Source organism: Dermacentor silvarum, chromosome 5, assembly GCF_013339745.2.
Source record: "Dermacentor silvarum isolate Dsil-2018 chromosome 5, BIME_Dsil_1.4, whole genome shotgun sequence".
NCBI lineage: Eukaryota > Metazoa > Arthropoda > Arachnida > Ixodida > Ixodidae > Dermacentor > Dermacentor silvarum.
Window position 1 is genome coordinate 74867662 of NC_051158.1, and position 15997 is coordinate 74883658.

The following is a 15997-nucleotide window of genomic DNA, read 5'->3' on the forward strand; positions in this document are numbered from 1 at the left end:
ACTTGGTGCCCGCGGCCCGCTCTTCGTTGGTGGTATCTTTCCGCCGCCGCCGCGTCCATTCCCTTTTCTGTCCACGCCGTCGTTCTTGTTAGGCACGCTGTTCTTCAAAGTGTACAACACGCGGCCTATTCATTTCACAGTCAGAGCAAAACTGAGGAAGATAGCCTACATGAAGCATGACGTCAGGCGACAGAAGAAACTCAGATTGGTAGTCACTAGTTTTATTACGCGGGGTGGCGTACACATGAATGCTGTGAACATAAGCATGGCCGACATGGGTCAAACTGTACTATCTCTTCTTATCAGCCTAATGTCTGATACGGGTTGTATTTGGACCCAAGCTATTAAACTTATTTTTGCAAGTTGGTAGACTGCTTGAAGCTTGCTTCACCTCTGCAGCGGGTTGGTCCTGTACTGCACTATCTTCCGAATGTTTGGTCCACGCACATCGATCCGCGGAATACTAGCCATACGCAGCTTCGCTATAAAATTGAACACTTCCTCGGCAAACTGGTGTGCAGATAAACAAGTGCCACCCATAGTACAATATCGGTAAGCACAGTCAACGTTTGTTGAACATCTGAACTATGAGTCAAGTGTGTCGTCTATTTGTCCATGACTCGTCGCATATTCCAACTTAATCGCTGGAGCTCGCGTGCATTCTAGAATGTCCACCACTATTTGCTTAGCAGACCCAAACTGATTAGATAAATATATCTTGCTATAAAATCGGCTGCAAATTCGAGAGTGACGATACAGGAAGGTGTGTCTTCTGTTGGTCAATAGCTGGTGAAAAACACCCTTTGGAAAACCATACCAAATACACTTGTCAATGTCCCAATATTAAAAAGCATCCATACACACTTCAGTTCGTTGTTGAGTTTCCCTGCTCATACCCCAGCCCTGTCACGTGTATCTGCATAAAAATGTGGTTGTAAAGTGAGACATTTTTTCCTCATAATAGTGTAAATGTGCCTGACCGGTTATGTTTCAAGTGATAACGAGCAATTCAAACAAAAAATAATTTCCGCAGAGAATACCAACAGAGATACATAGGGCTCCATATAAAATGCATGGCAAAGCTTATATAATAGGTGGGTCAGATAAAAAATTGGGGTTGGATGAACATGAAATTTGTGAGTGCTCCAAGTTGAAATTGGGGGGTAATCGAACTTAACTAAGGAGGTAGGCCAACCTGAAATTTGCCAGTGGGCCAACTTGAAATGTGTGGATGGGTTAACTGAAATTTGGGGGTGGGCCAAGTTAAAATTTGGGAGTCGGCCAACTTGAAATTTTGGGGTGGGTCAGCTTGAAATTTGTATGTGGGAAACTGAAATTTAGGGAAGGGCCAACTTTAATTTGGAAGTGGGCCAACTTCAAATTTGGGCATGGAACAACCTAAATTTTGGGGATTCGTCAACTTCAAGTCTGGGTTTGGGGCTGCTTAAATTTCCGGGCTTGACTTCAGCCTTGACTTCGTTTGACTTCAGCCAACTAAGAGAACAGGCTTGCTTCAGGAAGAGAGATTGTACGATGGATCATATCCATGTCATCAATCAGGTAATCGAGAAATTTGCGAAGTACAATCAACCTCTGTATATGGCTTTCATAGATTATGAAAAGGCATTTGATTCAGTAGGGATACTAGCAGTCATAGACGCATTGCGTAATGAAGGAGTACAGGAGGGATACGTGAATATCTTAGCAAACATCTACAAGGATTCCACAGCTACCTTGGTTCTCCACAAGAAAAGTAGAAAGAGACCTATCAAGAAAGGGGTCAGGCAAGGAGACACAATCTCTCCAGTGCTATTCACTGCACACTTAGACGAAGTATTCAAGCTCTAAGACTGGGAAGGCTTTGGAGTGAGGATCAACGGCGAATATCTCAGCAACCTTCGGTTTGCAGATGACATTGTCCTATTCAGCAACAATGGAGACGAATTACAGCAAGTAATTGAGGACCTTAATCGAGAAAGGGTAAAAATTGGGTTCAAGATGAATATGCAGAAGATAAACATAATGCTGAATAGCCTGGCAAGGAAACAATAATTCAGGATCGCCAGTAAGTCTCTGGAGTCTGTAATGGAGTAGGTTTATCTAGGTCAATTACTCACAGGGGACCATGATCACAAGAAAGAAACTTACAGAAGAATAAAATTGGGTTGGAGTGCATACGGCAAGCATTGCCAAATCCTGTCGGGGAGCTTACCACTGTCGTTGAAAAGAAAAGTGTACAATCATTGCATGCTACCGGTGCTAACATATGGGGCAGAAAGTTGGAGGTTAACAAAGAAGCTTGAGAACAACTTAAGGACCGCACAAAGAGCGATGGAACGAAAAATCTTAGGACTAACGTTAACAAACAGGAAGAGAGTGGTGTGGATCAGAGAACAAACGGGGATAGCCGATATTCTAGTTGACATTAACGGAAGAAATGGAGCTGGGCAGGCCATGTAATGCGTAGGATGGATAACCTGTGGACCATTAGGGTTACAGAATGGATACCAAGAGAAGGGAGACGCAGTCGAGGTCGGCAGAAAACCAGATGGGATGATGAAGTTAAGAAATTTGCAGGCGTAAGTTGGAATACGCTAGCGCCAGACAGGGGTAATTGGAGATCGCAGGGAGAGGCCTTCGTCCTGCAGCGGACATAAAATAGGCTGATGATGATGATGATGATAATGATGATGATGATGATGATGATGACCCTTTGCATCACGGGGTGTCACGGCGTGTGCCTTGGACGTCTTGAGCCCATCGACCGGTGGCCATCTTCGACGCACCTCTTGATGACACCTTCTCTGGAACCAACACGTTGGCTGGTTGCCCTACTTACTTGTCTATTGCACTGTCTATCGGCCTCGCAATAAACACACCGATGCACACACACTCTCTCGCTCGCCAGACCGACTTGAGACCACTTGCTTTTTCGTCATTTATTCGGTGTTTTGGTCACCAGCACTAGTCAATAGGGCTGCAAAGCAGCACAAATATCCGTGGATTGTGGCTCTTTTTAATTGCCTTTCTGACTTCCCAGATACTTGCCCTTCCCATGGTCTCAATGTCAATCCTCTCACCTTGCGGCATGGGACGCACTGCTCTATCATAGCAGCTACGCTTCCAAAAGTCACAAGTGCTTGTTCATCGTCTCTCGTCACCTCTGCTCAGTTGTATGCTCCTCTTTCCGTGCACACCCGCAATGCGCCCACGTTGGCCACTTCAAAACTTCCACCAGGTTCCGCTTGCACTTTTATTGGCGTGGAATATTTACTTTTCTCCAGAATAACGTGTGCTTATGTTCAGCATGCGAACGCCCCAAGTCTCCTGTTCGCAAGTCTCTTGAGGTTCCTTACAGCCGATTCCGTGCCCCTCTTCATCATTCAACCACATGCGTGTCGACCTCTACGACCCTTTACCCGTCGCAAAACCTGAGAATGGCTGGATTGTTCCTATGGATCGCATGACGTGTTATGCAGGAACAGCTGCCTTCCAATCTCCACAGCTCACGATGCTGCATACTTTTTCTTTGGAACTTCTGAATGACAGAGGACGTGTGCCCCTTTTCGAGGTAGTTAACTCGCTCCTTATTACAGAACACACTATCCATCGCACCACATCTGCCTCTCACCCGCAGTCTGAAGGCATGACTGGAGCGATTGAATCGCAATTTGGGTGACGTGGTATCCATATATATTACGTCTGACCACACCAACTGGTACCTCGTGTTAGCATATAGGGTGATTGACGAACGTGAAAGGTGCTACGAATGAAGGCTGAAAATTATGGACATAGGGAGAGCGTCTCCTCACTGTATGATCGTTCAACACCAGACGGCCGTGGCCATCGCATAGTTGAGGTTCACCTACCGTGTTGTAGCACGTGTTGCTTGCTGCATGGAACCCATTCTAACTTCGCGTCAATTTTGAGAATAGCAGAGTGTCAGGAGAAACGACACTTTCAAAGCTCTCGGTGCTTCAATCTCTTAAATTACAGCGAACTACGGATGCCGTAATTTGCCAAAGGCTTCTAAACAGAAAGTAGCCCTGCTTCGGACTGTCTGCTTTATCTATTCCCGAGTGTGATCAGACTTTTGTGCCTCGCGTGATGACTATACAATGATCACAAGTTACTTCCAAATATATCTTCAAACAAGTCGGACCGCAGGTCACCGAATGTAAATGAAACTTGCATCATATGATACTACTGAAGTTCTAACGCAAAGGTTGTTCCTGTATTTTTAAATATAGAATAATATAGCATGCACACAACGCCGAAAGCGTGCTAAAGTGATAGGCGGCTTTCAATATAGTGTCCGCCCTCTTCCGTACGTGGCAGTGGCGAACCCACTCACTAGAATATATGGCAGCAACACAACGGTTATCTCCACTGTTACCTATCTGCAACAAGTCTGGGCTACAAAGAAGAAGTCTGAAAACAAGAAAATACACGCCAGTGCCCCGTCTTGTTTTTTTGGTCCCGTTTTTGTGCTGTTCAATTTTCCAAGTCATGCACCAATATACAATATATAAATACATCAACTTGTAAACAAAATATTAATTAGATTTTTTAAATTATCATTTTTAAAAATAGTATAAGTCTGATAGCATAATTTGGTGCTAAGCGGCTGCATGCCTTAGCAATAAAACACTGAAACACTTTTTCTCAAAAGTTTATGATTCTTCGGTCTCACCTTCAGACTAAGTCACCAGGACGGCTCCTTTTTCCGATGAGGCAATTGTAATGAAAGAGAACGCCGGGAAATAGGCCGTTCTTGGTCCAGGGAATGCTAGGAGTTTTGTCTTTGCGCTGTGTAAGACCTCTACCACGACACCCACGCACATGTGTATATATATATATATATATATATATATATATATATTGCTACGAAGAGTTGTGAAGAAATGGTTTTATTTACAGGGGATGGACGATGATCGAAGCGTGGTCGTAGCGCAGTCTGGCCTCTCGAGCTCTACGTTCTCTTCGTCTTCTCTTCTATATATATATATATATATATATATATATATATATATATATATATATATGTACACTATAAAGATGGATTATACGACGAAGGGCCGATGACAGGCAGAGCACTTCAGCGAGCCTCAAAGCTCGAGCCTCTGTGGCACGCGCGCGACGCTGTGGCAATCCTGCTGCCTATTTCCCGGCGTTCTCTTTCTTTACAATTGCCTCATCTGAAAAAGGAGCCGTCCTGGCGACTTCGTCTGAAGATGAGACCGAAGAATCATGACATAGCTTGAGCCGCTTGACGTGGACGACTTCGCGGTTACGACGACGCGTGACAGACGGTGGTGTTAGTGGCTGTATGAGGTAGTTGAAGGGAGAAGTTTCCGGCAGAAAGCGATGTGGTCTGTCGTATTTAAGAAGAAGTTTTGAAGCGACTCCTGGTGTGTGGTTCTGTACGCACAGCCAAACGAGGGTTCTGGGTAGAAATGAAGGAGTTTAGTTGCAGGCATAGTATTTTGATTTTTGGCGATTCAGATCGTCCGAAGTGAAGCAGCTGGCCAACTGACGACTTTCTTCAGATTGTCTGGAGGCATCCAAAATCAATAGGCATTCTGATGGGTATGCGTGGTAGGGTAGAATGGTATAGATTCTAGGAAAAGGATGACGACCATAAAAAAGATAGAAGGGGGAGAAACCGGTAGTAGCTTTTGTTGCGCCAATGTAGGCGAAGGTGACGAGTGGAAGAACTGGGTCCCAGTTGGAGTGGTCGGATGTGATGTACGTAGCAATCTTGTCACCAAGGGTGCCATAAAGCGTTCCGTGGTACCGCTGGTTTGCGGGTGACAGGAGGTGCATGTTCGATGAACAATGGAACATTCAGGAAGCAATGCTTTAATGACTTCAAACAGGAAGCTCGCTTAGGAGTGCCCGAGGGCCTCCATGACGAAGCACGAAACGGCACAGTACAAACGCAGCGATTTCCTGCGCTGTAGCAGCTCGGAGGGCCACAGTTTCTGCACAGCATGTGAAGTGGTGAACGGCAACTATAATCTACCGGTTGCCAGACATAGTCAAGGGAAGGGGTCCATATAGCACGACAACGATCAAAGTGTCCGCATTGGGGGTGCGAGTGGAAAGAGTAACATATCTATGATCTCAAGGCTCTCAGGATGACGAGCAACCAGGTACATCCCTCATTGGTATTCATTCATTCATTCACAAAACTTTATTAGAGTCCTGAAGCTCGGTTTTCTCAGACCGAGGCGGGCCGCGTCCACGTCGGCACCGTCAGGCCGAGCCTTATGGCGCTTCGTGGACCCTCTGGACAGCCCGTTGTTGATCTTGATAAGAAGAGCTTGACATCGTCTTGTGCCAGTAAAGCCATTTTTCGTCGGGGTCGACAAGAGTCGCGGGACAGCCCGCCAGCATGTGTCTGATTTCATTGATGCCATCGCACACGTTACATTCTTTCCTAATTTCTCTTTCGGGGTGAATTTTATTTACGAAATAGGGAGTTGGGTACGTCCCGGTTTGCAGTAAACGACCTAGCGTGACTGCCTGAGCCCTGTTCAACTTTACGTGTGGCAGTGGGAATTGCCTACGCCCCAAGTAGTAGCACTTAGTTATGTCGTTGTAAGTTAGTAAATGATCTTTATGATCCGCGGAATGGTAGTGGGCGTCGGTTCGGTTCTGACCGGCACGGCAAGCAAGTCCTCGTGCCAGGTCATTCGTCACGTCGTTGAGGTTGAGCCGAGCCTCGTCCACTTGTCCCAAATGTGCAGGAAACCAGCGGATTTCAGTTTTGATAGTTTCTACCTTGTCGATAATTTTAGCCGCAGTCCAAGCGACATAGCCTTTGTCGAAGCTCTTAATTGCTGCTTTTGAATCGCTATAAATGAAAGACCATTTACGGTTCCTGATGGCTAGAGCAATCGCGGCTTGCTCCGCTACCGTGGAATGCTTAGTGAAGATGGTGACGGCGTCCCGTACCTCTCCCTGGCTGTCGACCACCACGGCCATGTAGGCCTCTTTGCCTTTGACCCCGGCAGCGTCTACGAGGGCCGCCTGTTGTCCTAGCTGTTCAATTTCTTTCAACAAAGCTTTCGCTCTCGCTTTTCTCCTGCTAACATTGTGTTCTGGGTGCATGTTTCTCGGGAGGGGGGTGGTTCTGATCCCGTCTCTAAGGTCCGCGCTCAACTCTACCTCGGCCTCCTTCAGGTTCCTCGATCTATTGGGGTCTGTCCCTATTGCTTTGAGTATAAGCCTGCCCGCTCGCGTTTTCGTCAGTCTTTCCTGCTGCGCCATCTGTTGCGCTTCCGCCATCTCTTCTATCGTATTGTGTACGCCTAGGTTCATGAGCTTCACGTTCGAGGTGCTGTTGGGTATACCTAGGGTAGCCTTGACTAACTTTCTGATCATAGTGTTGAGCTTGTTCAGCTCGGCCTGCGACCATTTGAGTAGACCTGCCACGTAGGTGAAGTGACAGAGAGCGAAGGCGTGCACTAGCCTTAGAGCGCTGTCCTCACCCAGGCCCCTGTGTCTGTTGGTGATTCTCCTTAGTAACCTGATGACTTGGTCCGTTTTGTTTGAAATGTGTTGAATGGCATTGAGGTTGGTACCTCCCGCTGCTATGTCGAAGCCTAAAACTCTAATCTTTTCGACCTGCTTGATCGCGGATCCGTCGTGACAGCGTAAGATAATCTTGGGTTCCTCCCCGGGGACGTAGCCCATGGGTCTTCGACCCCTGCCTCGATGTTTTAGGACCAAAAGATCCGATTTTGCCGCCGAACAGTTAAGTACCATCTCGCCTAGTGTGCTTTCCACGGTGTGTATGCTCTCCTGCAGTCTAGTCTCCGTTTGGCCTACGTTACCTTTGGCGCTCCATATGGTTATGTCATCGGCGTATATGGCAAAGTGTATACCTTCTATACGCTCCAGTTTCCTCGCGACTCTGGTCATTGCTAGATTAAATAACATGGGCGAGAGCACGGCCCCCTGCGGGGTGCCCCTGTTTCCCAGATTCATCACCTTCAAATTTAGTTCTCCTAGCGTGAGGCTCGCTTGCCTACCGCCGAGAAACGCCTTGACTACGCTGAAAAGCCTCTCGCCCAACCCCAGCTCGGAGAGGACCTCGAGGATGGCCTTGTGCTCTATGCGATCAAAAGCTTTTTCGACGTCTAGTCCCAGGAGCGCTCTCGCGTGCACCATGCTAACTTGTATGAACTGGTGTTTGATCAGGAGCATGGCGTCTTGAGTCGATAGACCGGGGCGGAAACCGACCAGGTTATGCGGGAGTATGTCGTTTTGCTCGACGTATCTAGTGAGTCTGTTGAGAATAACGTGCTCCATAGCTTTACCTAGGCACGATGTAAAAGAGATTGGACGGAGGTTATCCAGATGGAGCGGTTTGCCCGGTTTGGGTATGAGAATGGTCTTGGCCATCTTCCATTCCTCTGGATAGTCTCCATTTCTCCACAACTCGTTGAAATGACCCGTCAAGAAAGTGATCGAGGCGTCGTCTAGATTCATTAAGAGTTTATTGGTAATACCGTCGGGTCCGGCTGCCGATCTACTAAAGAGACCATGGAGTGCGGCCCGTACTTCACCCTCGGTGAAATCGCGGCCCATTTCCTCGCACGGTCCTCCCAAGTACTCTACGCGTTCGTCGCTATCGCCCGGTTGTTTGAGAGGGAGTTATTTTTCCGCTAGCTGTCTCATGACTACCTCTTGAGTACTGTACTGGCTGACCTGATGTACTAGTTTTGCAATTGCTGTTCGCTTGTTTGACTTAGTTTCGCTTTCGTTCAATAGGTGTTTGAGGAGGTTCCAACTGCCCCCATGTTTGATTCGGCCGTCTGCCAAATGGCAAACTTCGTCCCACTGTTGTTTCGTGAGTGTTCTCGAATGCTCCTCGATCTGTCTGTTTAGCAAAGCTATCTTTTTCCTGAGCCTTCGGTTCAGTCTTTGCGTTTTCCATCTTTGCAGGATGGATTGTTTGGCCTCGATCAGATGCGCGAGCCTACTGTCTATGCTCTCTATGTTTTTTCGGTCTTAATTTCATTAGTGGCCTCCCTGAGGTCCTCTTCGAGCTGGTTGACCCAGGTCTGGAAGGACTGTCTGCCCGCTTCTATCGGTTTCGATTCTAGTCTCTTCACTCTAACTATCCTAAAAAGGTCCCAGTCTGTGCACCGAAAGGTTCTAGTCTCTTGTTTCGGCATGCCTATGCCTATGTGTATTATATAGTGGTCGCTGCCTAGAGCGGTGCCAGAGTTTTCCCAACTAGCTTGTTTTGAGTTGTTGACAAAAGTGAGGTCGGGTGTAGAGTCCCTGCAATGAGGGACCCGCTGTGGCACATCCCTCATTGGTATAGTTGAGTTGGTACAGGAGATGATCACGGATCGTAAAATGCGGAACTTGGCTCCGAAGGGTTCGAGACACAGTAACTGTTGAGGTATCCGCGAGAAGGTCCAAAAGGGCTGCAGTCCAGGGGCCATTGTCTTGGCCAGCAGCAATAGTGTCAAAGTCAAAAGACGGGCACGGCTGCGGCTGGCGTTCACCGGCTGAGAGTAGCGGTGGATTTTTGCGGTGCTGACATTCACGGCAAGAGCGGACGCAGTTCATAAACGAAGGTGTACATCCCCCACCTGTAGTAGCGGTGCCGAAGTCGTTGGTAAGTCTTGAAAACGCTGGCGTGTCTGCACTGGGGGTGCGAGTGCAAAGAGGAACAGATCTATGATCTCAAGGCTCTCAGGATGACGAGAAACCAGGTACGTCCCTCAGGGGTATAGTTGAGTTGGTACAAGAGATGATCACAGATCGTAAAATACGGAACTTGGCTTCGAAGGGTTCGAGATGCAGTAACTGTTGAGGTATCTGCAGAGAAGGTTGAAAAGGGCTGCAGTCTAGGCGCCATTGTGTTGGTCGGCAGCAATAGTGTCAAAGTCAAAAGGCGACAGCGTGCGCTCATAGGGGCTCCCACGAGTGACCTCTTAGCGAAAGCGGTGAGCGGGAAAGAGCGTCAGCGTCGAATGCTTCCGCCCGGAACGATACACGACGCGGATGTGATACTCCTGTACTCGCAGGGCCCAGCGAGCAAGGCGGCCAGATGAGTCTTATAAATTCGAAAGCCAACACACCCCATGGTGGTTGGTCACTACGTCAAAAGAGCGGCCATATAAATAAGGGCGAAACTTGCCAAGCGCCCAGACGGTGGCCAAGTACTCCTTTTCCGTGACGCTGTAATTGCCCTCCGCCTTGGTCAGCGTGTGGCTCGAATAAGCCATGACGTATTCTACATAGCCAGGATGACGCTGTGCAAGCACAGCGCAAAGGCCTACACCACTTGCGTCGGTATGTATTTTAGTCGGAGCTTGAGTGTCAAAGTGGCATAGAATAGGTGGCGTCGTTAGAAGACGGCTCATGGTGGGAACGCATGCTTGCAGCATTGAACCACGATGAAAGGTCGTTGGCGCAACGAAGCAGTTGCGTGAGGGGTGATAGGACATATGAAAAATAGAAAGCTCCGGAAATAAGAGCAGAAGCCGATGATGCTGCGAAGTTCTTCTATTTTAGTGAGCTTGGGAAACGCGGAACCGGGCCGCAATTTCTCGGGATCCGGATAAATGCCATCCTTAGACACAGCGTGGCCGAGGATCTTCAACTTGCGGGCTGGCAAAGCGGCATTTCGTGAAATTAAGCTGTAGACCTGCGTTGGCCAAGGAACTCAGTACGCACTGAAGGCAGCACAGATGTGTTGCGAAATCAGATGCCAACAGCACGATGTCGTTAAGGTAACATAAACCTCCCATTAAAGCCACGCGGAACGTTCTCCATCATCCCTTCGAATGTAGGAGCCGCGTTGCAAAGTACGAAATGCATGACGGTAAACTCGTCGGGACTTGCCAGTAGCCTGACCGCAAGTCTACTACGAGAAGAACTCAGTGCCTTGTAAGCAGTTCAGAGCATCATCAATGCAAGGCAGTGGGTAAGCATTTGTCAGCGTGGTCTTGTTTAAGTGGCGAACATCTACAGAGAAAGGTATGGCACCGTCTTTCTTTGTGACGAGTATCACGGGAGAAGGATGATGATGATATGTGGTGTTTAATGGCGTAAATGACGGTTCTGGAAGAAGGCCATGGGCTCTGTGAAGGTTTAATCACGCCTCGGCGTAACAAGTCGTCGACCTGGTCTGCAATCACGCGGCATTCTGTAGCCGATACGCGAATCGGACGTTAGCGCAGCGGTGGTTGGGAGCCAGTGTCGATGTGATGCTTGATAGTTGATATGCGGCCTAGGAAGTCTTTTGCGAAGTCGCGAGAAGCTCGGAAGTGCTGCGTAATCGTAAGAAGCTTGGTTCGCTGCGAAGGTATCAAATCTTCGGCGAAGAAGGGGCTGAAGGCATTCGTAGGAGTTGGCTCAGGAGCACAGAGGTCGCTCAGGTCAAGAACGGCCGTTGAAGACGCCTCGTCCGGGACGGAGATAATATCCATACAATCGATGGTCTCCACGTGGCCAAGGCATTCGTAACGAAGTAATGTGAGGGCGAATGAAAGCGGGTTATGAACAGGCATGTGCTCAAACCGGCGGCGAGGTCACAAGTAGCAAAATGCAGAGAAAAGGCTTTTCGGGCAACAGAGAGCTCGGACATTGTGAAGAAGACCATTCCCTCCGAAATAGCAGCACATGACACTGAAACGAGTGCTGAAGATCACGGCAGCATGTTAGAGTCTTCGATGACGACAAGTTTAGTGGAATAATGAGTATAAATGGAGGTGAGGTCACTTAGTTGGTGAACTGTACCTAAGCGTGAGAGCAATCGATTACAGCGCTGTGGCAAGAGGGAAAATCCCATCCTAGAATAATTGCGTCGGAGCACGATGACAGAACGATAAACTCTATGGTGTACATCACGTCTTAAGTCATCACACGTGCTGTACATGCTGCGGTTGTTTCAATGGGTTGAGCACTTGCCGTACGAAGTGACAATCCAGAAAGAGGCATCGTGACCTTACGATGTGATAACAGAAACAGCTGCACCGGTATTCACAAGAACGACTGTAACGACAAGTTGGACAAACACGCCAATAACGTTAGTAGGTAATGAACGATGGGTTGTGCAACATGCCCAGTTTTTGCCTCGGGAACTGCGTCATCTAGTTTCCCTCGTTGTTATATACGGGCCGCCGACGCATCGGTGAAAGCAATCGGCGACGCGGGGATGACGAGTGGCGATGGTCGAAGCGAGGACGATCACTCGGAGTACGAGTTGGCGGTGGGTCGGATTGAGTGTAGTGGGCATTGGACTCGACGGGGTAACCAGGCGCCCGTAGATCATTGCAAATTGTTTGCACACGGCGGCAGAGCTTTACGATGTGTCCGGGATACCTACATGCAAAGCGTATAGACAGATTGTCGGGCGTGCGCCACGGGTTGGCAACAGGAGCGCCGGCCAAGGATACGGGAAGAGGAGGATGACGCATGGGCTGCTGAAGAGGCGGTATCGGGTCTTAGTGTGGTCTGGCAGCTACCGCAGCACAAGTGACCGGAACAGCCACAAACGCCTGCTGGGAAGCAACTGACAGTGCGTCAGCGACTTCCCCTTGAATGACGTTGTGCAGTGGATGGCAAAGGATTGGCAGGCACCTTAGTGAAGGCTACCAGGGACAACTGTCGTGCGTCTTCTTCGTGGACGAAGGCCTTATTCTGCGTGATCAGCAACGCTTGGTCGGAACCAATGGCCAGGATGGCGATCGATGCATCAGTTGTAGGAGAAGGCCTCATCGAAAGTCGCTGCTTGCGCAGCTCGACGTAGCTCTGACAGAGGCTGATAACGTCAGTCACAGTGTTCGAGTTCTTAGCGAGCACCATTTGGACGGCATCATCATCAATTGCTTACGTGATGTGCTTAATTCGGTCCGCTTCCGACATGGTGGTGTTGACGCCTTTACACTGATCAAAAACGTTCTCTATGCAACTAGTGACTGTTTGACCCGTGTCTTGTGCGCGTGTGTGCAAACGCTGCTAAGATCGGAGTTTGCAGATGGCGTGACGGCTATATACTTCTGCAAATGCTGTCTTGGACGTACACCACGTTCGGAAATCCGCCTCATGCTTTTTGAACAAGAGACTGGCCACACCCGCGAGACAGAAAATGAAGTTGGTAAGTATGGTCGAGTCGTCCCATCTGTTATGAGCGCTTACCCGCTCGTAGGACGCAAGCCAATCTTCAACGTCGTCGTCGTCCGTCCCGCTGAAGATAGTAAGATCCCACAGGCGGATAGTGCCAGCGCAGAGAACGGGCAGTGACGGGAGTGTCTGTTGGTCGGTGCCTGGGATGGTGGAAGGTAGCGTCCGAGTGCGCAGTTCCACGATTGTTGAGCAGCATGGTCCCCAGCACCTCCACCAATTAAAAAGGAGGTTTATTCGACGAGTGGCCGATGACGGGTAGAGCACGACACCGAGCACAGTCTCACAGCTCGAGCCTCTGCGGCACGCAATGCTGTTGGCAATCTTGTTGCCTATGTCCCGGCGTTCATCTTAATTGCACTATATATATATATATATATATATATATATATATATATATATATATATATATATAGTCAATTAGGAGTTTGCGCTGAACCCGGTGAAAATATTATGAAAGAAATGCTCACACGTTTAACAACAACAAAAATACTATTATTTTACTGACGTTTCGGCCGGTGGTCCGGCACTTCATCGGAGTGAATCTCCGATGGCCGGACCACCGGCCGGACCACCGGCCGAAACGTCAGTAAAATAATAGTATTTTGTTGTTGTTAAACGTGTGAGCATTTCTTTCATAATATATATATATATATATATATATATATATATATATATTATGTAACGAAACAGACACAGAGACAGCACCCGTTCCTGGGCCGGCTGTTCTATATTCTCTCCTCGTCCTCCTCTTCTCCTCGTTCGTCCCTCGCGCTCGGTGTCCTAGCGCCCGAGCCCAAGTGCATCTCTTCATCTTCATTACATTCGGCCACGCTGCTGAAGATAGCTCTGGCGGTTGTGAGGGCGGCTGATGCTGGAAAATCATTGCATAGTCGGCGTCGTAAGTAGTCGTCGTCAAGACCATCCAGCGCGCAACCAGCTCCTCGGGGAGTCGGCACTGACTGTTGCGCTCTGGTCGCGGGTCTTGCCGTCGATTGTCCTGCCGATCAGCGTTGTCGGTTTCGGCCGGGGTTGGGAAGATTCCCTTGGAGGGTGCTCCGTTGATTATTGTGGGTGATGCTTCCGGTCTTCCCCTCTTCTCCTCAGGTTATCGAGGACTGTCACAGGGGAAGTTTGGGAGGCTGTCCGCGGGTGCGGCGGGGGCGTTCTCGGAGGTGGGCGACCACGGTGGTGGATGGTTGTGGTCAATGGCTGCTGACGCTTGACTGAACGCCGGGTCGTTGTCTCTGATGGCGGGAGTCGGAGCTGAGGGATTGTCACCGCCACTGCTGCTGGAACCACGGGCTGTTGGGGCTGGTTGCTGCTGGGTACCGGAGGATACCGGGGCGCGGTGGCTGCTCCCCTGTTGCGGTGGTGGCTTCGGATGGCGGGCGGCCTGCGGTGGGGGCTGTCTTGTAGGGCTTCCCCTGTGGCCTGGTGCGGCTGACACTCCCATGGGTGAGGGCGATGGCGGCACCGGGTGGAGTGGACCTGCACGCGGCTGCTGCTGCGGCTCGGGGAGGGTGATTGCGGGACTCTGGGCCGGTTGGTCCGGGCCTTGGTCGGGTTCTCGCTGCTTGACACGCGGGTCTAACGCCGTCTCGTAGACAGGCTGGCGGGCCATCTCGTTGGTGGACAGCGCCCCCTTTTGCGACAGGGGTGGCGTGTGTGAAGTGGGGTTTTGTTGCGATTATCCTCGGCCCTCAGCAGCCGTAGAGCCACGGCGGCTGGGTCCGTGTCCCAAGAGTCCCCGTACTGCAGATTGCCCGCGTCGTCGCCGCATACCTCTGCTTCCGCCGCCGCTGCGGATGCAGCTTCATCCTCTGCCTTGGAGGCGTTGCTGCCGGGTACGCTATAGAAAGCAGAGGATGCCGACGTGGAGATGCTCGAACCGGAGGCCTGCGGCTGATGCGGTGTGGGCTGAGGGATCGACTAACTGCCGCTGCTGCTGAACCGTTGGTTCTTGGCCGTGATCTTCAACGAGGAAGAGCCACAGCTGATGCTCGAGGATGTAGGCGACGCGCAAGCATAAAGAAGTGGGCCAAAAGCAGCTGTAAGTGCTGCACTCCATTCAAGCCAGGACCGCTGCTTGACGCCTTCGTAGGTGTCCCATGCGTTGGCGGCACCGAAAAGTCGTTTGGCTGCAACCAGCCATCATTTGTGGTCTGGTCAAGCATGCCGATCACCCAAGGCATTGATGGTGTGAACCCAAAGGATGACGTTATCTGGAAAGCCGCGAAAAGGCGGTATTTTTACGTAAGCCGGCTGCTGGAAGTCGCAGCGGCTCAACTCTAGCAGGCTGCTTGTGTAGCTGCCCGAGGAACCAGGGCCGGTGTCCACGGACAGTGTGGTCATTGTGGTAGTCGCGGCAGCCGGTTCTACCACCAAGGTAGCATGGGCGGCATACCTTGGTGGCTGAGGAGTCGAAGTAGTGCACGTGATGATAAAGTCGCCAAGGGAATCGTGTACGGCGTTCCCAGGCAGGACAGGTCCAAGATGGTGGGGTCGAAGCGCTGTCTCAGTGTGACGCGCAACGGCGCAACCACCGTCGGATGCGAAGGTGTTCGTCAAAAGCGCGAGCTCGTGATTCAGCTTGGCGATGGATTGGACGAGATCACTGCTAGAGTCCTGCCCTAGAGCCACCGAGGAGGCTTGGACACCGTCCCCGGTTGGCGCGGTGGGTGCTTACGACGGTGGTAGGGTGGCCCGCTCCATAATTGAGGAAGCGAGGACAGCATCCCTTCCTGGCTGAGATTGCGATGATGTTCTGGGGCAGTGATCCAGAAGACGGGAAGCATGGACGGCGTTCCCTGGCCGGAGGAGGCACCGAAGACAGCGAGGA

General features: G+C 50.1%; 1 protein-coding gene and 1 non-coding gene across 2 annotated transcripts; one reads left to right on the plus strand and one right to left on the minus strand.

Annotated features, from left to right (window-relative positions):
* The first annotated feature begins 265 nt into the window (after positions 1-265).
* Positions 266-448, plus strand: LOC119454666 (U2 spliceosomal RNA). The gene has a single exon (XR_005192606.1). It is a non-coding gene; the product is annotated as a U2 spliceosomal RNA (small nuclear RNA).
* Positions 449-14263: 13815 nt separating this feature from the next.
* Positions 14264-14779, minus strand: LOC119454180 (uncharacterized). The gene has a single exon (XM_037716171.1). The coding sequence runs from the start codon at positions 14777-14779 to the stop codon at positions 14264-14266; it is 516 nt and encodes a 171-aa protein (XP_037572099.1).
* Positions 14780-15997: the final 1218 nt, after the last annotated feature.